This window comes from Lissotriton helveticus, chromosome 6 (genome assembly GCF_964261635.1).
Source record: "Lissotriton helveticus chromosome 6, aLisHel1.1, whole genome shotgun sequence".
Classification (NCBI taxonomy): Eukaryota; Metazoa; Chordata; class Amphibia; order Caudata; family Salamandridae; genus Lissotriton; species Lissotriton helveticus.
This window is the reverse complement of record NC_136067.1, coordinates 1,718,180,062-1,718,202,007: the sequence shown is the minus strand read 5'-3', so window position 1 is coordinate 1,718,202,007 and position 21,946 is coordinate 1,718,180,062. Positions and strand designations below refer to the sequence as shown.

Genomic DNA, 21,946 nt, shown 5'->3' with positions numbered 1-21,946 from the left:
GAAGCCGCTTTCGTGGGGCGACTAGCGAAGGACGGACGTGACACAGGAGCAAACACTGCCGGTGACCAGGGAGATGGGCTCAAAATATTAATATACAATTTTTTCGAACTCAATAATGACGTGAAACATCACAGCTTCTACTCAAGGAGGCAAGAACTGATAATATAAAGAACCACTATATGGTAGCTACGTTATGCTGCATCCCGGTGGTATTCCCATATATCCAAATGGTATAAAAACTCGAAAAACCCTGCTGTGTGAACTTTTGTTCGTACCACTTGCAGCACATGAACGCCAGCAGTACAAAAAAGAAAGCTAGAAGCAAGAGCAGCTCCTAGTTTCTCGTCCTTCCGAGATCTAGTATTCACGGGCACGTTTGCTGCCAACTAGTGACCAGGTCCGATACCAATAGTGCAAAAAAGTGTATGGACGGTACTACATTTTCAAATTTACTACACCAGTATCTGGCTCTTAAATGAACGACGCTCCAAATAACAAGTCATTAAAGTGTAAAGAAAGCAGCTCTGCCCTACAAGAGGCCGTTCTCTGGAAGCGGGATGCAGAGACCAGTGCCCTCTCGGCAATTAACGTATCCTGCAGGCAGACGATTAAAGTTAATAGAAAGTGGTGCGCGCGCAAATGAAAAAACACTAGCGCGGCCGCGAAAACAGCGATTCCCTTGCGGGAGAGAGCCTTGGGCACCATCTGTTTGGAAGTTAATTAAAAACAGATGTTGCCAAAGCTCACTCCCTCGACGGAATCGCCAAACGTGCACTTGTTGCCATTGAAAGCAATGCAACGTGTGAACGTTTTTGGGGACAAAAGCGGTTTGATTACATGAGGTCCCCTCCTATGCAGTGCATGCGCACTGAATAGGCGAGACCTAAAAAGCAAGCATTCCCACATACTATTCAAAGCTGTTTCCCTATTCCTTGGGAGGGGATCTTATCTTATAGTTTAAAAGTCCCTGAATTCTTGACAGTGAATGGGGCTTAAACAAAGTGAACAGCTTTAGTAGAAGATAAGTATTTTAAATATGTGCAGCAGGAGGAAGACAGGATATGTAAACAGTAAATGCTGTGCAGCCTTCATGTAAGAAAAAACGTTCCAACCACCAAAGCGGATTGGAATGAGTACTTTGGCCTTGGGAACGGATAAGACAAGCCCCTTTTAATATATATAAAAACCAATAGATTTCATAAGCACAGCACAAGCGCTGTGCAGGAAAACCTAAAAAAGGCTTTCAGTTCAGAGTCCTCCACCTCTAAAGAATTGGTCTTTCAACACCACGAGGAAGCATTGTTTATTTGTGGATATTTGGCACACTCTTTAACTCCATTCCAAGGGTGCATCATGGAAAAGAGGCAGATGTAGGCACAAATTTAAGAGCGAGGAGGTTATTTTTGACAAGTACACTAACTCTTAATTTAGGGAGATTTGGAAACCATGGGGCATATTTACGAGCCCCTTGCGTTGCTGGAGCATTACTTTTTGTGATGCTCCGGCGGAGCAAACCATAAAATCATATCTGTGAGGTCACGCAAAGCCACTTTGCATGGTCTTGAGCGGCCTCAGAGAGATGGAGTACAGCAAGGCTGCGCAAATCGGTGTGCTCGCCTTACTCTGCGCTCGGGAGGCATTCCATGGGCATTTCTGTGGGTGTTCCCACGCAACACCCATTTTGTTCCCATGCAACACCCATGGATTTTGATCATTCCCCAGGTTTACAAGACTATGTACCGCTAGGAAAGTGCAAAAGCCTTATGCCCCCCGAGGTGAGGCATAACGAGAAGAAATAATTGTATTTCTCCTTGTTTATTCCGTTCTCCATGTGTGCAGCATTATTCAGCACACAGAAATAGGAAAACGTCTCTCAGGATTGTTTTTGCGCAGGAAGGTGCCCCTTCACGTACAAAACCATCCTGCTGACAACACAGGCACCCTTGTATAATAGTGCAAGCGGCCTACTTTGGCGCTAGGCTGCCAGAACAGCGCTAGCCTTGGAGGAAATGACGGGAATGCACTGTATTAGATAAATACAGTGCATTCCTGCCCTTTCACTTTGACTTAGGGCAGAGGAGCAAGCTGACTGGCTACACTGCCCTATTTCAGATCCCCATAAATGAGGCCCTATAAGTGGGAAGGACATGAGCGGTGGGAATCATCTGGAGAAGTTGAAAGCGCAACTATGGTAGAAGTTGTCATAAATCTGCCTGAAGTAGTAGATGTACACAAGTTGTACTGGGCAATTTGTTCAATGATTAAGGTGTTGTATAGTGCCTTGCTGGTGAAAAGGAGCTATTCTGAAATTGTCGTTTCCCCAGCTGCCAAAATGCCCATGATCCACAGCAAGGTTGTTTGACTCACTTTGCCTCATTTTCATTAACTGAAAAAATTGGGATGTTCATAAGGATGACAGCGCGGATATCACATATTATGTCGAAAATACTTGAAAACTGGACAAAGGAGGAGGACAGTGATTGACATCTGTGGTATGAAAACCTAGACGGCAGAGTAGCACATTTGTGGAGAGATGGAAATAGAACAAAGTGCGAGCAGTTTATATAATTCGCACTCCCTCTGGAAGCAGTCATCTGGTTGGTTGCACTGCAGAGAGTGAAAATGTACATTACAGAAAATGACAGCAGCGCCCCACCTGGAATATTGAGTGCACACTCATTCCTTATGTAGATTACATTAAAAAGCAAACTTTCTACATCTAATTACGTGCATGTGCCCTTTAAAGTGAAGCTATTCCTTTACTCTTGGACATGCTTCAAATACAGAAGCAAAGTATGCAGAGAGGACAAAATGGTCTGTAGCAATGATGTAAATGTTATCCACCTACATTGTGGACAGTGTTTAGCGTACCCTGAGAGTTGGGGCGCGTTAAAGAGGTGCATAGAAGATCTGAGGGACCCTTGATACATTCATCCATTGTGAGACGCAGCCAAAGGATGCAAACTTTTCACATAGAAGTCACATTTGCACATGCACACACTCTGGTAGTGTGACTGGGGCTTCAGTAACATGATAACCACATATATAATGTTCACCCATGCCCCTGGAGGGTGAGTCCGAATGCCCACATGAATGTAAGTGTAGTCTAGGAATAGACATACCGACAAGTGCCTGTGAGGCCAGAAGGACACAGTCACAGATCATCTCTCTGACAGCATCCTACACACGTCCATGCACTCAGCATAAGTACACTAGCGTAGTCACATAGCATTGTTTTTCATTGGATGAATGGATGGGTGGGTGGATATGAACACTGATATGAAGACAGTTCTACATCAGAATTGAAAAGACTTACCTGTCAACAGCTATGGCCAGAAGGGCATTGGTGGACACGTACAGAGATACAGTTCTGAGATAATTTACTGATGCACACAGTACATGACCGTGCTCCCACGAGAGCTGTTTCACAACATAATAGTCCATCTCAAACGGGCAACACACTATTGCCACAATGAAATCAGAAATAGCAAGATTGGCAATAAGCAAATTTGTCAAGTTTCTTAACTTCTTGTATCTGGCCAGGGCTGCTATGAAAATAAAATTGCCAATGCCGCAAATTAGCATGATGCAAATGAGCGATATCCCAATCACAATCTTTGCAGCGTAAAAGGTCCTGGTCTTGGTAACATCGTCTTCGTAGTCGAGAGGCAGGTCGTAGTCACTGTAGCTGAAGTTAAAGGGGTAGGAGAGGTTGCGGGAGTAGAGATCTTCGTGCAGGTTGTAAAGTGTAGAGTAGTCCGAGCTGTTACCTTCCATGGCTGAGGTAGTGAAGTAGCAGTCCTCAGTATTAGCTTTATCTGGAGGATTGACTGTGGTCTCCCTGATATCACAGAGTAGATCCTGGGGTTGGTGTTTCGTAGGGCTGCATCAGAGGAGACATGTCAGCCCTGTGCATCACAAAGGCTGTGTATGGAAACCAGTGCTCCATTCACCATCACTTCTCTGTGATCTGCAAACAGTGGAAAGGACATTTCACCATTATGGATCTCACAATAGCTTTAACTTACAATCAAGCTGTGAACAGAACTGTTTGAAAATGGCATACTTGCTTAGGTCAGATTGTCAGGGGATCAGAAAAGTGCATTAGCTAAATTTATAGTGGGTGATGTCACAAATAAATAATGGCTTTTCATTTCAAAACAAATTCTTTTGAAATGATTGCGTAGGTACCATGCTGTTTATCCCAAATGAATCCGATGTTCTAAGCAGTAACACCAAATAAGTAATGACGGGAACGTGCCAGAAGATAGTCCCACCTGCACTATAATTTTGTGTCTTTGCTGTATGATGCAAACTACTGCTAGGTGACGCTAAAATATGCAAATGATTACTGTCAGTCAAAGATGACGTCAGCACAGTGCTAAACAGCATTGCATTTGGACTAGTGTGACACTTCATATAATTCATGCAAAGTGTAACAGGGTGAGAACAGCGCAAACGCCCTATAATCAAACACAAAAACAACAACTAAAGGGATGCAAAGTAGCACGACTTGGCTCAGGGAAGAATACAAGCATCAAATGGGAACAGGTGCAAAGAATTAGCAAATGGAAATTGAGTGATTTTTCCACACGTAATACATGGAAGATTCAGAAAAAAATACATATAGAGCTCAATTATCCCGTGGGTAGTTGTCTAAGAGACGAGTATTGCACTCTTCTGTCTTTGCACTATGTCGCAAATCAACATTGTGTTTAGCGTCAAACAAACACAGAATATTTTGCTCTAGTTTTGCTGATGAAAACATTAGCGCACCATGTTTAGAAAAATTCAGTGCGGCGCACTAATTTTGGCCCCTCGATCAATTAAACAGATTTTTGTGCAGCATTGCATTGCATGAATGAGATGATTTTGTAAAACTGAATTTTGAATATATTTTCACTTTAAAAAATGATATTTATTTATGTATGCATTTATTTCTAGAGATTGTAGTCATCCTTGGGTGTATCAGGGAACCTAAGCAAAGTAACAACCGTCACATACAGCATTTAACAAAATAGTTAAGTCCTCGTGCCTCGCGAAATTAAACCTGATCAAATTTAAAGTGAAAGTCCAGTGGGAGCACAATACATAGGTGAGGTAAACAGACATAACAATGCGGGCATTACCCAGCGCTGCTTTTACAACGCTGCTTTTACAACGCAAGTCGTTACAACAACTTGCGCTGGAGGGCGCAGTTGGATAGGGAATAGTTTCATTTTCTATTCTAACACCTTCCCTACTGTAACGTGGGCTGGAGTTGGAATAGAAAATTAAACTATTCCACTATCCAGCGCTTACAGCGCAAGTCGTTTTAACGACTTGCGTTGTAAAAACAGCGTTGTAATGGCCCGCAGGGTAAAAGCCCGCGTTGTAACGTCATACATCCCATAGGTGAAGACACGAGCTCTGGCAAGCTCTACACCCACAGGACATCTTATAGATCACATTCTTTATTGAGGCCTGAGCCACTTTCCTGCCCACTGATCAAGTAATTAAATGATAACTAACATTACCACCAATCAGAATCCTCTTCATCCCTCCCTTTCTCCCATTATTGCATCACCCAACTTACTTTAACTTCTTGCATACAGGAAGTTGGGAGGAGGGCGGGGTTCTTTTTACCGATGACCTAGGGGTAGACACAGTAGGAATACATTGTGTGTATTTTGAAGCTTGTGAGGAATGGTAAACTTCCTGTCTGGTGCGCAGGGGCTCCTCAAAAGGTAGGGACTGAGGCAAAGCGGGCAGATGAGCGGGTAATTGATCACTCTTTTGCAGCTTTGATATTCTGCTTTGAGCCAGGGAATTACTGCTCCTTGTACAGTCTGTGCCCCTGTCTCACTGCACAGGAAGTGGTGCCCACATCTCATAGTAACTGAAAACCTTATTTTAATGTTGCTGGTTCAGATCCGATCCACAGAGGGGTAGCTCTCTGGGGCGATGTTTGGGGCGTGACATGCCCCAAATAAGTGCATTCCTCGCTTGGTATTATGGTCTGGTTTTCCCTGAGTTTGGTCTGCTATCTCTGTCAGTTTTTCTCATTCTGAGCCAAGAATATAAGACAAAAATGTGACCTTTTATGTAATGTTGAGTGAGAAAGAGAGACAGAGATAACCTGCTAGTGTTGAATTTCAAAATGTGAAACAAGTTTACCTGGAATCAATACCAGCTTCCCTGCTTGTCCAAATTGTATGATCCTGTGCAAATATTTTTTTTCACAACGCCTCCTTGTTTGTTTATCAACACATTCAAGCGCACTTCTAAATACTTGAGTTCAGGATGTGCACTATACAAGCAGTTCTTAAATTTGATTTAAATGACATTAATGTTGCTACATCTACATTAAAAATATAGACCAGTTTTAGGGTTTAGGAGTACTGACTTGCCACTTAGTTCACTGATGGCATTGTCATTGGGGGTGAGCCATGAATGTTTCTCAGTTTTTTATGTCTGTCTATGCATTCACATAATCTGATGTACTAAGGTGAAATGCTTCTGTATGTTAAATAAATACACTTTTTTTTTATTTCAAAGGATTTTATTAGAAGAATTTTATAGGATCTGCAATTCTGAAAAAATTGTATTATATTTTACATTGTGTTTGCTTCACAATATGGGTGCCAAATGTTTTCATGGCTCGGGTTGTGTATATGCTCTTGGAGCCTATCCAGACATTTGGTTTTGCTTTGGCTAGGCCCGTCCTATTAATTTGCCTGCCGCACTTCTTTATTTGTGCATGGGGCCATAAGGCACTTGATGAATTGCTATTCTAAAGACGAGGACTAAAAAGTTGGAGCCTTGCCCATATGCACTGCTTTGACAACTCTATCAACAAGGCTTCTTGTACCAGAGATAAAAAAGAGTGCGTGCAGTGAAAATACATTTAAAATAGGGGATCCCAGGGCAGGGACTCCAGATGTTGTATTGTACGTGACCGTAGTAACGAGTGCCCAAGGAGAACTAACAGGCCCAGGTGAGAAGGGCAGGGCCATAACTTCAGCTGGTGTGTTTGGGTTGTGACTTCCCTCCAATTCATTCTTAGTTTGGTAGTTGGGTCACGGGCCCCTGAATCAGGGCTGCTATGCCTGTGTCAGTATTTCTCATCATTCTTATTTCACTAAGAGGTTTTAACTTGTTCATTTTTTAGGTCATGATCTCATATATATATATATATATATATATATATATATATATATATATAGAGAGAGAGAGAGTGTAATAGGTGATTGCATGAATGCATGCAAATAGTCGAACCAGTTGCAATCACTCGGAGTGGCATTCCAAGGCATCGTTTTTCACCCACTGTGTCACTCTAGACAGAGGCCCACCTCTTGTAAACCAGTACTGACCCTGCTCCATATGGAAACAGTCCCTCCCAAACCTTGGTCATATTACCCTTCCACCCTGCAGACCCTTGCTTTTTTAGTTGGGATGTTTGAGATTCAACCAACCCCTCCCCCAAAAAATGCTGTGATTGATTAAGCTACGTGCCTGGCGATCTGGTTTGGGTGGGTCAACCAGCTGACTGCATATGTCGTCTGTTACCCAAGGTAAGCTGTGGGGTTGCCTCTTTGCATGTTCACCTTCCACTGGTCAAGTGTGAAAGCGCACGTGTCAGTCTGAGACACAGCTACTTAACACTGCAACTCGAGACAGCTGGGTTTACCAGGGTTACAAATGTTGTTTTTCTCAGTAAAGGATGTTTGAAGCCCACGAAATCTGCACTAGTCCCGCCTGAATAAGCGCGCTTGCAGCGCATAGATGAACTATTGCGCGAGAATAAAGTTCCTCCCGCCTCAAACTGGCACACTTGAGAAGAAAGTGCGTCACAAACGCTTGGAGCCAATTCTGTCCAAAATGTGCCCTTTCGGTGGGTGACAACAAGGCGTGTCGATTGGAAATTGCCTGGAAGTGAAGTAGTGTTTCATCACGCAAAACACACAAGATGATGGACGGAATAATTGCAGCCGACGGCAAGTGTATTGCCAGGGGGGTGTGTGTGTGTGTTTTTTGTTGGGAGGGGAGAGAAGGGGGGGAGACGCACAGGATACTCGGATATGTACGGAATATTATGCCGCAAATCTGTCTTTGAAAGTGAACAAACTGTAAGAGACAAGGAGAGCGGTGGTACAAAAAGTGAACATTATTTCCAAAGAACACATCTTTGACAATGTACCCCTGAATCAAATAATAAAGCCCACGGGGAAGCCAACGAACTCTGACTTAACAGCAGGGATGTCCATGTACTAAATAAGGCACATAGCATATTGATCATCATCATCCCCACCATCATCATACCTATTTTTATAGCGCTCCATACCTAATTTCTTCCCTTCCTAAATAGACTCTGAACTCCATAAAAAAAACAGCAAAAAATCATATTAAATAAGCAATAAGTAAAAAAAAATACCACCCAAAAAAGTAACCAACAAGAACTGTCCGTTACTACAAAGAGATAATTGTGGAAATGCATGCACTTGTTCTGAACTGAACTTACCGGTAGAGCTGCACAGTAGGACGTTTCTCTGTTTCTCCCTCTTATCGGCAGATGGAATGAGCTGCTGCTATCTTGCGCTGCTCTGCCGTGCGGCTTGTATTCGGTGCTCTCTCGGTTCCTGTTCCTGCCTCCTCTTAATCTCTATAATTACCTACACAAAATAGTGCCCATTCGTCAGATCGATCACAGCATTTTTTGGTGCTACGAGTAGACTATCGCCACCTGTTGTCTATTTTGAGAACTACAAGTAATATGTCCTAGCAGCAGTGCGTGCATGACGGGATCCGCTGTGTTGAACAAAACTGCCTGTATTTTGTGAGCACAAATATTTTTTTTCAGAGAAGATAACACCGACACTTTTAAAGATCTGCACTCCCCAGTACAGTTAGAAAATAACTGAACACACACCCCAGGACAGAATTCCTTCTCCATGTAGGATAAACAAATACATCAATGTTTCAATTGTACAGGCGCGTGATTCATGAAAAGTATCAATAGATTTTTTTAGGCTACATTCCACCAGTATTTGACCCAGTGCTAAAGGATCAACAAAAGGGAATATACCCTCCCCCGTCCCTGTTTACTCTCCACGTGAACCTTAATAAGGTGTTCTCTTTTTGTCTCACTCTACGAAGCAATATCAAAGCTGCTTTCCACTATCTGTCGAGAGGAATATATACTGTCGTTATTTTTAGAGTGGTATGCAGCGAAAAAAAAATTTGCATGTGCGTGCTATTTGTTTCCATATTATTTTTTCAAAGCAACTCAATGAAGTATCACCCTGTGTAGTGTTCCGGGGTTACATAGGTGTGTCCATGTGGGAGGGGTTGTCTCAAGTTGTATAGTTTGTGCTACACATTGCAGACGTGCAGACCGTAGCGTCATCTAGCTTTCCGGACTTTTGGAGCTGAAAATGCGGCCCCCTGGGGAAAGCAGGTCGGCAGACCAGTCTTTTCCCCGGGGTATTCGCACGAGAGGGACAGGCAGGAAGTTAGGTAGGGGATTAGGTTAGGGGGTGGGAGGGGTTTAGGAGGCTATTTAGGGGGACAGGAGGGGAAGGACTTCCTCTTCCTGTCCCCGGTGCCTCAGGGAAAGAAGTTAGTTTTAGGAGCGGAGCAGTTGTTAGGTAGGCGGAGGGTGATTTCTAGGGTTTAGGACGTCGCCACTGGTGCCCCAGAGCGACGCTTACGCTGTTTTCATCGGCGGTTAGGTAGGCGGGGTGTTATTTGGTTTGATTTCTAGCGCGTTGTCCCTGGTGTTCCGGTGCGGCGAGCAAAGGTGCCAAAGCTCACGCATCTCCTGGACGGGCCGAGGGTGCCGAATCTCACGCATCTCGGGGACGGGATGTGATAGAGTGTGCCAAACCTCACGCATCTCGCGGAGGGACCGGGAGCTCTAGAATCATCATGGCAACGCCTGATGCGGAGGCAGTAAGGGCTGCGCTCCTTGTGCTTGGCCGGGCTGGGAGGACGGACCTCCTCCAGCCCGGTGTCCTGGACCAGGCGTGGGTCGGGATGACCCGCACGCCTAGGTCAGCGTCGGCGGGGGTTGCTGCTGTTGTCGCAGCGTGCATGGACGAGCCCGCTGGGGCTCGGGTGGGTGTGCCCAAGAAGGGGAAGGGTAAGAAGCAGCAGGTGGCGCCCAAGAAAGGGGGGAGGCGGTTGAGCCTCCCGGCCAAGATTGAGGTCGGGGACGCGGTGCCCGGAGAGGAGGGAGGGGCCGATGGGGCAGGGCGCAAGGGCCAGCCTTCCCTGGCATTACATGCCGGGGGGTCGGGGAGCTTGGGCCAGCTGGTGGTCTATGATGAGAGCAGCGAGAGCAGTGGGGGTGAGGACCTGGGTGAGTGGGAGGTGGCGGCTGGAGAGGATTTTGCCCTCACGCTGTCTGGGGGGGAGTCTGGGGGGAGTCTGGGTTCACCGTCCTGGAGCAGCCGGTCGACCTTTCGGGGGGCCGGAAGGGGGTTGTTGAGCCGCAGGGTTCCAAGGGCAAAGGCCCTCTGAAGGCGCAGCAGCAGAGCGGGGCAGGGCAGGCGGTGGGGAGTGCTGCGGCACCCGCGCTCGGGAAGGGAGGCTTGGGGGTGTCCGAGCGGTCTTCCATGTACGACAGGTGGGAGCACATGACCAAGGAAGAGAGGGTTTAGGAGGCTATTTAGGGGGACAGGAGGGGAAGGACTTCCTCTTCCTGTCCCCGGTGCCTCAGGGAAAGAAGTTAGTTTTAGGAGCGGAGCAGTTGTTAGGTAGGCGGAGGGTGATTTCTAGGGTTTAGGACGTCGCCACTGGTGCCCCAGAGCGACGCTTACGCTGTTTTCATCGGTGGTTAGGTAGGCGGGGTGTTATTTGGTTTGATTTCTAGCGCGTTGTCCCTGGTGTTCCGGTGCGGCGAGCAAAGGTGCCAAAGCTCACGCATCTCGCGGACGGGCCGAGGGTGCCGAATCTCACGCATCTCGGGGACGGGATGTGATAGAGTGTGCCAAACCTCACGCATCTCGCGGAGGGACCGGGAGCTCTAGAATCATCATGGCAACGCCTGATGCGGAGGCAGTAAGGGCTGCGCTCCTTGTGCTTGGCCGGGCTGGGAGGACGGACCTCCTCCAGCCCGGTGTCCTGGACCAGGCGTGGGTCGGGATGACCCGCACGCCTAGGTCAGCGTCGGCGGGGGTTGCTGCTGTTGTCGCAGCGTGCATGGACGAGCCCGCTGGGGCTCGGGTGGGTGTGCCCAAGAAGGGGAAGGGTAAGAAGCAGCAGGTGGCGCCCAAGAAAGGGGGGAGGCGGTTGAGCCTCCCGGCCAAGATTGAGGTCGGGGACGCGGTGCCCGGAGAGGAGGGAGGGGCCGATGGGGCAGGGCGCAAGGGCCAGCCTTCCCTGGCATTACATGCCGGGGGGTCGGGGAGCTTGGGCCAGCTGGTGGTCTATGATGAGAGCAGCGAGAGCAGTGGGGGTGAGGACCTGGGTGAGTGGGAGGTGGCGGCTGGAGAGGATTTTGCCCTCACGCTGTCTGGGGGGGAGTCTGGGGGGAGGAGGGGTTCACCGTCCTGGAGCAGCCGGTCGACCTTTCGGGGGGCCGGAAGGGGGTTGTTGAGCCGCAGGGTTCCAAGGGCAAAGGCCCTCTGAAGGCGCAGCAGCAGAGCGGGGCAGGGCAGGCGGTGGGGAGTGCTGCGGCACCCGCGCTCGGGAAGGGAGGCTTGGGGGTGTCCGAGCGGTCTTCCATGTACGACAGGTGGGAGCACATGACCAAGGAAGAGAGGGCCCGCGATCAACGTCGCGACATTGCCGAATATGAGAGGGAGTGGCAGCGCTTATGCGACGCCAGGGAGGCGAAGGCGGGTGGGGTGCCCAAGGGCGAAGGGGCCCGGGCGCCTGCGCGTGGCAGGGGGTCAACTGGAGGTAGAGGCAGGGGGGCCCCTGGGGCCCAAGGGCAGTGGGTCTGGGTGGAAGGTTCAGGGACTGCCTTGATGGATCAGAGACCTGTTGGCACCGGGACCTCCCCGAGCGCATACGGCTCGGGGGGTCGGGGGTGGGAGCAAGACAGCAGGGACAGCTGGCAGAGACCGGGGTGGGCCGTCGGGGCGTAATACGGCCTCCAAACGTCGGGATGAAGAAGCAGGGGGGTCCGCGGTGGCCTGCCCTCCTTCGAGGGAGCGGGCACCGGCGATGTTGGAGTGCGAGTTTATGCCTGGAGTGAAAGGGAAGGGTGCTAAGAGAGTGGTGACGGAAGTGGTGCCGCTGGATGTTCAGGATGAGTGGTTGGATTATGAGGATGAGGAGGATGACTTGGAGGAGGGTGAGTTGCGTGAGCCTGTGACTGTGGGCAAGGCTAGGGTGGCACCTGCCACGGTTGGTATTTCTCAGGAGGCACGGGATGGCGCCAGTCGGGCCAGCAGAGGGATCATGAAGCCGGCGGCCGCACGGCGACGGGAGATGGACGCTCCTGCAACCTTGTCAGGTGAGGGCGCTTGGTGGGACGCCTGGACAGAGGGGGGGCCGGGGGGAGGAAGAAGCCCTGCCGGTCGGTGGGGGTGGGGGATGGGTCTGTGAGGACGGGGTCCTCTGTTGGGGTGGAGCCGGTGGCGGCTGATGGGGGAAGCAGGTCACGACGGCCAGTGCGCAGACTGACAAAGTGGAGGACTTGGGGGCTAAGGAGGATGAAGTTGAGAAGCTCCGGAAGAAATTGCCATACATGGGGTTGGCGATGCCCCTAGGTTCTCATTTGTCCGAAAAGACGAGGGGGAAGATTTGGAGGCATGAATATGTGGATGTGTTTAAGCTGCTGCATAGAGAGATTCAGGCGAAGGAAGGGTCTAAGGAGGAGGAGTGGGAGTTGACCAGGCGGCCGAGGGTGCCGGTAACGATGGAGAATTGGACGTCGGCCTTCTTGATTTACGCAAGTATCTATTGCGAGAAGCACGGGGATCGGGCGATAGCTCTGTTCAAGTATATGGACTTGATCAGGAAGGCGCAGCTGCATTTCGGGGGTTTTGCTTGACTGAGCTACGACGAGGAGTTTAGGGCCAGGGTCAGCGTTAATCCGGACAAGCCGTGGGGGGAGGTGGACCAGGGGCTCTGGATTCAATGGATGTCTTCGACGCAGGCGGCGGCTTCCACTCATACGGCTAGCGGTCTCCCGGTTACTTATCGGTCTTTTCAGTCGCGCCCCGCCCAGTCTGGGGCGGGTAGTCACGGAGGGTCAGGTGGTCTGGGGAACCAGGCTGTGTGGTCAGGGGCAGCGGGACAACAGTACAAACCAGTGTCTTCAGGGGCCTGTTGGGGGTTCAATAAAGGTTTCTGCAACCGCCCCTCTTGTAAGTTCAAGCATTAGTGTTCAAAGTGCGGAGGGCGGCACGCAGTCACTCAGTGCCTCACGTTGGCTTCGCCGTCAGAGCAGTGGAAACTTGCCAAGGGTAGGGGGCAGCCTGGGCCGAAGGGCCCATACTCCGGTTAAGGTGGAGGCCATGTGTCCATGGCTCTCCCGGTACCCTGATAAGGAAGCGGCGTTGCGTTTGTATTGGGGTTTCATGGAAGGTTTTCGGATTGGATATCAGGGGCCGAGGGAGAGACGTTGGGCTGAGAACTTGCGGTCCGCCAAGGAGTTGCCGGAGGTGGTGGCGTGTAAATTGGTGAAGGAGGTTTCGGAGGGCAGGATCGCGGGTCCCTTTGCAGATTGGCCGATGGCGGATCTCATTGTTTCCCCTCTTGGGGTGGTGCCCAAAAAAGAGCCTGGGGAGTTTCGTTTAATTCATCACTTGTCCTGGCCGGAAGGAGGGTCTGTGAATGATTTTATTGCAGAGGAGGACTCCAGAGTGCTGTATGCGTTGGTGTATGATGCCATAGGTTTGGTGAGGTCCTGTGGGAGGGGGGCTGAGTTGGCCAAGTGTGACATCAAGTCGGCCTTTCGCCTTCTCCCCATTCATCCGGCGGATTTCCCCCTATTGGGCATGCAGTTTGAAGGGTCCATCTTCGTGGACATTGTTCTGCCGATGGGTTGTGCGATTTCCTGCGTGCTTTTCGAGACTTTCAGCTCCTTTTTGCAGTGGGCCTTTGTGGACCGCAGTGGACACCGGCTGGTGTCCCACTATTTGGATGACTTTCTGCTTGTGGGCGCGGGTCGCTCTGGCGCTTGTGGAGTGGCTTTGCAGCAGTTTCAGTTGTTGGCGCAGGATTTTGGGGTGCTGTTGGCGCCAGAGAAGACTGAGGGGCCTAATTGTTGCCTGACCTTCCTTGGGATTGAGTTGGATTCGGTGGCTTTGCAGGCGCGTTTACCGGTACGGAAGGTGGCAGAGATGCAGGACGCTTTGAGAGGTGTGATCGTGGTCCGGAAGCTTGAGTTGAGGTCTGTGCAGCGCTTGTTGGGGTTGTTGACCTTTGCGTGCAGGGTTGTGAGGGCTGTGAGAACGTTCTGCAGGCGGCTCGGCATGGCCATGTCGGGGGCGGCCCTCCCACACCACAGGATCAGGATCACGCTGGGGGTCCGGTCGGACTTGCGAGTGTGGCTGGTTATCCTGGAGGATTTCAATGGTGTGTCCTTGGATTTTGCGCGTGACAGGATGGTGTGGCAGGTTCAACTCTACTCGGACGGGACGGGTGCAGCTGGCTTTGGAATCTTCTGGGACGGCCGATGGTGTGCGGAGCAGTGGCCAGCTCATTGGCTGCGCCAGGGCAGGAGCATTGCGTTTTTGGAGTTTTTCCCCTTGTTGGTCGCGCTGTTGGTCTGGGGCCCGGAGTTCAGGAACAGGTCAGTGTTGTTTCCTGTGGACAATATGACTGTAGTGGACTTGGTGAACAACCAAAAGGCAAGGGACCTGCGAGCGCTGCGCCTTCCTGCGAAGTTTCATGCTGCTGTGTCTGCGTTTCAATGTGCTGTTTCGCGCGCAACATGTGCCTGGCGTGAGTAACGAAATTGCGGATGCGTTATCTCGTTCGCAGTGGCAGCGCTTCAGGGAGCTGGCGCCGGGAGCGGAAGCTTGCAAGACCAAGGTGCCGGAGGGTATCTGGGCCTGGGGGGAGTGAGAGTGGTTGGGTTGGTTGAGAGGTCGATAGCGGAGTCCACTAGGCAGGCATACAGATTGGCATGGGCTGAGTTTGGGTCCTTTGTGGGGGGGGGAAATGGGAGTGGGAAGGTTGCCCAGAGAAGTGTGTGAGCGAGGGGTGGTGCAATTTGTGTTGGACTGCATGGATAAAGGGCTGTCGCAGACGACGATTGCTGGCAAATTGGCGGGAGTTTCTTTCTACAGCATGGTGTATTTGGGTTTTGATCCGGCTAGGACGGATCTGCTGAGTCGAATGTTGAAGGGTTGGGGACGGGTGAGGGCGGAAATGGGTGGGGGGGATTGCCACATGAGGTGGTCATGTTTGAATTGTTGGAGGAGGTCCTCAGGGAGTTACATTTCTGTTGTTATGACGGGGAAGAGTTGGCGCTGTTTCGCCTGTGCATGATTTGGATGTTTTTTGGGGCATTTCGGGTGTTGGAGATGTTGGGGACACGAAGGGCGCTGGGTCGGATGTTCGAGGATGTGCGTGTGGATGGGGTTCGCTTGGGCATATGGTTGGGGCGTTCCAAGACAGACCAGATGGGTCGGGGCAAATGGGTATGGCTGTCGGAGAGTGGGTGTGTGGGTGTGTGCCCGGTGCGAGAATGGCTGGGGTTTTGTGGTCGAGTGCGGAGGTTGGAAGGGGAGATTTTTGTGCACGTGTCGCGGACGCGCTTGACGTCATCTCAGTTGCTGGCGGTTCTGCGGATGGCTTTGCGGAGGCTGGGCAGGGATCCGGCGCGGTTTGGCACGCATTCGTTTCGGATTGGGGCAGCCACTGCTGCGGCGGGCTTGGGTTGGTCGTGGGAGGAGATCCGGAGGATTAGTCGGTGGCGGTCGCGGTGCTGTGAGCGTTACGTGCGTAATTGATGGGGTGGGGCGTGCTGCTTGGCCGGCTGCACAGATTGTTGTTGTTTTTCTTGTTATGCTGGGGTACTAATCTCTTTCTCTTCGTAGGTTGTGTTCGTGGACCGGGGGCCAAGACGGTCACCTGGGTCATTGGGCACTCTTTTCTGCACTGGGGGGAGAAATACGCTGCCAGGCACGTGTACGGCCGTAACCTGGGCCTGAGGAGCAACCATCACGAAGTACAATGGTGGGGTGAGAGCGGAATGCGTTGGGGAGAACTTTTACCATAGCTAACAAAGAAAGTGTCGCAACTGGGCTGCCCGGACATGCTCATCATCCACCTGGGGGAGAACGACTTGGTGAAGCAATCAGGGGTGTCACTATTGCATTTGATGTAGAGGGATTTGGAGGCGATGCAACGCAATCTGGCTGGCGCCTGTATTGTGTGGACTGAGTTTGTTCCACGACGGATTTGGAGGGGTGCACTCAAGCCTGCGGCTGTGGAAAGGGCCCGCAGGAAACTGAACAGGTCCATGAGACTCTTCTGCGCAGATAGGGGTATCAAAGTGCTGGCTCATGTCGGCGTCAGCTGGTGCAGCCACTTCTTTTCCGAGATGACGGCGTGCACCTTTCTCACATGGGAAATGCATTTTACCTGATGGAGCTGCGGGATCTGATTAGTTGTCTTTGGAATGAGTCGATCTGGTGTACGAGAGTCTGAGTTCGAAAGGTGCACGCTTGGTGGGGCAGGTAACCGCCCTCCGGGGGTTCCCTGGGTGGCGGGAACTGGGAGGGGTGGGGAGTCCATGATGCGCAGATCACCCTTTCAGGGAGGGGGTTACAGGTGCAGGATGGGGGAGTGGTAGACGGGAGTGCGATGGATGGAGATGACGGAGGAGTTGGAAAGTGAAAGGGGGAAGTGAATGAGATGCAAAGAGGTCGTGGTGTGAATTGGGAGTGGCTGGTGGAGCACGTGAGTGGATGATGGGGTGAATGGCAGGATGTTGGGGGATTGTTTAAGTTAATGATGTTATGTTTATTTCTGAATGTCATGCCTGTCCTAATAAATGGCCTTTTACGCTAACTGATGCATGGAGTGGTTATTGAGCGATGCGGCCCCCGGGGGAAAGCAGGTCGGCAGACCAGTCTTTTCCCCGGGGTATTCGCGCGAGAGGGACAGGCAGGAAGTTAGGTAGGGGATTAGGTTAGGGGGTGGGAGGGGTTTAGGAGGCTATTTAGGGGGACAGGAGGGGAAGGACTTCCTCTTCCTGTTCCCGTTGTCTCAGGGAAAGAAGTTAGTTTTACCACCCACCCACCCTACACAGCTGAAAAGGGGGACGTGGGGCGTTTTTGTTGAAGTTGCTCAGTTGGGCGACATGCCAGTTTAGGACAGGATGGCAAGATAGGGGCGTTGACGGGAACTGGGAGGGGTGGGGAGTCCATGACGGGCAGAATCACCCTTTCAGGGAGGGGGTTACAGGTGCAGGATGGGGGAGTGGTAGACGGGAGTGCGATGGATGGAGATGACGGTGGAGTTGGAAAGTGAAAGGGGGAAGTGAATGAGATGCAAAGAGGTCGTGGTGTGAATTGGGAGTGGCTGGTGGAGCACGTGAGTGGATGATGGGGTGAATGGCAGGATGTTGGGGGGATTGTTCAAGTTAATGATGTTATGTTTATTTCTGAATGTCATGCCTGTCCTAATAAATGGCCTTTTACGCTAACTGATGCGTGGAGTTGTTATTGCGCGATATAGGCTGGCGACGCACTAGGCATGATCAGTCGACGAGCCTACAATTCGGTTGTCAGTATCCTGGACCCAACAGACATTGGCGACAAGGACAGGTGTTTCTGTGTGTCCAGCTGCTGCCCCCCCCCACCCCGAAGACCTACTTTCCAGCAGTAGGCGGCAGAGAGGAAATAGCTACTCCTTCTTCCCCGGGGAAGGGCTGATGTACACAAAATCACTAAAATCATAGTGGAAGCAGCCCTTCCCGCGTGTACACGACTCTCAAGAACACCATCACTGCCGATTTTGAGCCTTTCGCAAACCTAGACTATGAACACTTCTCCCTGTGGCTGGCACACCAGAAGCCCCTTGTCTGTGGATGACCTTTATGCAAGGCAGCAGGTGTCAGGGACTGTCTGGGGCACAGTCAGGGACTTGGGCAAGGACTGGGAACTGGGTAAAAAATGTACACAGAAAGAGGAGCACCGCGCAGCCCAGGATCATACAGGAAGTCAGAGGAGAAAAGAGATCCAAAGGGGAAGCCTGCACGAAGGAACATGATGGCTCAGACTCAGAAAGGATAGGCATTCAAGAGGTGATTTAGCATTCAGAATAACTACACTCAGGATGAATGTGCAAGACATATATATGAACCAACATTAACAATAAAGGGGAGTGTGACTGAAAATACCCACATATAGGATATGCATGCAAAGGCAAGGTCTGTGGAGCTTATACTTACGTTGATGTTATAAATGTACCTCAAAGACTATACTCATAGTCAACAAGAAACAACACCTAGGTAGTCAGCTGTGCCCACGGATCCAGGTGATCAAACAGGCAGTAACAGCAAGGGGGTAGAACTAAACACAAGCACAGAAGACAAGGAGCTAGCAAGGAGGAGTGCTTAATAGGAAAAGAAGGAAATCACAGGGCACACTTGGCAGAAAGCGGGTAACAAACATACAAGGTAGCAGAAGCAAGAGAGCAGAATAGAAAGACAGCAAACTAGGAGTGGGAACCAAGGAAATGGGGAGAAAGGCAGTGACTGGAAAATTATATATAGAAGGGATGGCTACAGGGATATACTAGAATAGTGCTGAATCAGGAGTCAAGAAAACAAAGTAGCACTGAAGGCTGTGCGGGAGCAAGAGCAAAATACAAAATCTTCCTCCACTACCTATAACATTATTGATGGTACATCCATAGTATACATATAGTTGTCCCACAGACTAAGACAATCAAACCATATTATTTATTCATATTTTATTGATATCAAAACAGTAGCAAATATACAAGTAACATTTAAAATGGTTGTTTGCATTTCTCAGTCATTTTTTTTAAATAGCAACCAACAGAGGCCCATAATTAAACAGATCAGGTATAATAAGAAACATTATATATACTACAAAAGACCAATATTCACGAATCATCAAACATAAAACACAAAAAATAATATAATCCAATAATAAAATACAATGACAATACAAAAGAGGACTACAAAAAATTACCAAACTAACAAAAACGCAGACGAGCGTTTCGGAGCACAAAAAACAATATACAGTTCCTTCTTCAAGGAAAAAGCATACTTTCAAATATGTGGGGCCACCAATGAACCGTAGAGCAACCACCGGATATGTGGTATAAGGGCTCACAACAAGTTAAATTTGCAGATCTCAAAGAATTGAAACCTGATTACGTCTTCCTGTAAGAAAAATCTGCAGATGTCCATGCACTACAGGATTAATCATCATCAATTATAGAAGCAAGTCAGGGGCAATGGGAATCGTGCCAGAATGGAGAAGCTATGATCCACTTTCACAGCAAATTGGAACGAACCATGGAACATTCATAAAAGGAAAACCGGTGATAGATGCTCTGTGTGTAGCAATCCCCAAAGTGAGATATAAAAGAGGAAAGGATCGCCAAAACTATCTGGAACAAGGCCTATGGATTAGACGTCATCCTCCCGAGGGTGAAGTTCTTGATGCGACTCAAAGAAAACGGCGCGTATGGTGCAGTGCGGATCCCCAGCAGAGGGTGTATTTTGCTTTTATTTATTTCCCTGCTCTCTTCCTCCCCATTGAGATTTCAGGGACCCTCTTTTGTGTATTTGTTGTACTGGAGCAAGAACAATAATTTAGCAAAAGCTCAAGAATCCAGGTAGGGAAACATCACTTACAACAAAACTTTTACAACGCACTACCATTACAACGCGGTCATTACAACGCAAACTATTACAACACATTGCGCTGGGGGCGCTCTAGGATAGGGAATAGGTTAATTTACTATCCAATAACCTTCCCTAGTGTCCACGGGGACTGGAGTTGGAATAGTAAATTAAACTATTCACTATCCAACACCCAAAAGCGCTATGCGTTGTAATGGTATGCGATGTAAAAACCGCGTTGTAAAGGCATGCGATGTAAAAGCATGCATTGTAACGTCATACATCCATCAAGGTAGCATTGCAGGCAGTGCTGGTTCAGGAACAAGGGAAACTGCTGCAGGTCAGGAACAAGGAATAAATAAAGCTCAGGAATCAAGGTAGCACTGCAGACAGTGCTAGTTCAAGAAGAAGAGAAACTGCTGCTGTTCAGGAACAAGGAATAAATAAGGCTCAGGAAGCACTGGAAACAGGAGTCGGTCTCACCTTTTCACAGCTACAATGACCAACGCTTGACTAAAGGGAGCTGGGGCTTAATAGCGCTCTCAGTAATCACATGCATCAGGTGTGAGCAGTCTAGCAGCAGCCAGCCACTGGTGAACTGGATTCCTCCACCCATCCTTGGCCTGCAGATGTGGAGACGGAGCAGTGAGCAGGGAATTCTAGGTAATGGAGTTTCAGGCATGAGCAGTCTGGCTTCCACAAAACCCAGCATGGATTGGGAATAGATTGCCATTTCCAGGTAAAGTCCAAATGGCTGGAAGTCAGTATGTGCATGAAGGGCAGGGTCCACCAGCTTATTATAACAGTGGAAAGTCCCACAAGTAGGCCTCCTGGTGGAGGGATCGAGAGCAAATCATGACAGTAGGGTATCTAGGGAATTGGGATTTGAGAGGGTCCCCTTGGAACACCTCACCTAGGCCCTGTAGACAGCCACAGCAACATGCATAGCCTGATGCAGACAAAACAACAGATTTGACATGACACACTGCCTGTGTGCCATGCTGTTAGAACCGGGGTCTCTAGTTGGCAGGGGTATACACCCTAGTCCAAGTAGGGACCACCTCTTCCGACCTGGTAGCTTGGCGCAGAGCAGCAAAGGCGTAACTACAAAGGCAATGTGTAAAGTATTTGTGCAACACACAACGGCGATGACACAGTAAAAACACTCACAAAAGGAACACCACACCAGTTTTGTATAAGAATAAGAATTTCTTTATCTAAAAATTAGGCGAGAACCAAAAGCAGGTAAATCCAGCTCCAGGCAAGATCAATAATAAAAAGGATTCCAGTTTCCAAGCAAGATCAATAATCAAAAAGAATGAATCAAGTTCCCAGGCCTGATCAATAATAAAAAGGATTCCAGTTTCCAAGCAAGATCAATAATCAAAAAGAATGAATCCAGTTCCCAGGCCTGATCAAATCACCAAAAGCTCATGTGTGCCAAGGGCTCCTGCTGGTAATGTCTTTCTCACAGTGTCCTTGGATTGCAAAAGTTCACTTGAGGTAGGTTCCTATGGTCAAAATTCACTGGGGGAAGGTTCTTAGGCCAAAGTTCCCTTGTAGCGTAATAAGTGTGACTCTCATAGAAATGATGCTCCCAGCGTAGGAAGTGCGGCTGCCCAGGTGCTGCTGGTAATGCTAAAAAATGCCCAAGTGCCAATTACCAAGTAAAATGTGCCCCGTAGGCCAGTCAGTGAAGGACGGTTCCCAGCCAAGCACAAAGCTCACACTCCAGCTACCCGGCCAACCCGCACCCTGCCCCCTCGCAGCAGCCTGGTTGCACTGAGGCGTTACCTGGGGTGGTGGTTGCGGGCGCGGGTTCGAGGCTCTTCTCCCGCTGGGGCCTTGGGCTCAGCAGGCGCTGCACGGGTGGGGGTCACAGCCACACAGCGCTCCTTTAGCACAGCGCTTAACAGTGCCTCCAAGTCCTGGGCAACGACGGAGCCTCCTGCCACACAGCGCTTCGCTTCTCAGCGCTACACAGCGCACTCCGGTCCCAGTGGCGGTGACCTCAGGGCCAGATTCAGTCGGCTTGCGCCAGAAGCAGAGGCAATCACAGAGCCCTCGGGAGGATCACGGGGCAAGCAGTGCTGAGGGCAGGCACAGCGTTGCAGGGCAAATCTTGAGAGTGTTGTTGCTGTTCCAAAGGGCAGTCTTTAAAACGCTGTGGTCCAAGGA

General features: G+C 49.7%; 1 protein-coding gene across 1 annotated transcript in view; it reads right to left on the bottom strand.

The window, feature by feature from the left end:
* PROKR1 (prokineticin receptor 1) overlaps positions 1-8,632 on the bottom strand; it is a 275,054-nt gene extending 266,422 nt beyond the window's left edge. The window contains exons 1-2 of the mRNA XM_078647092.1: positions 8,501-8,632; positions 3,317-3,970 (exon numbers count right to left, since the gene is read on the bottom strand). Of these exons, the coding sequence (XP_078503218.1) occupies positions 3,317-3,777 (461 nt within the window). The 5' untranslated portion in view covers positions 3,778-3,970; positions 8,501-8,632. The remainder of the gene's footprint in view (positions 1-3,316; positions 3,971-8,500) is intronic.
* Between the last annotated feature and the right edge of the window lie 13,314 nt (positions 8,633-21,946).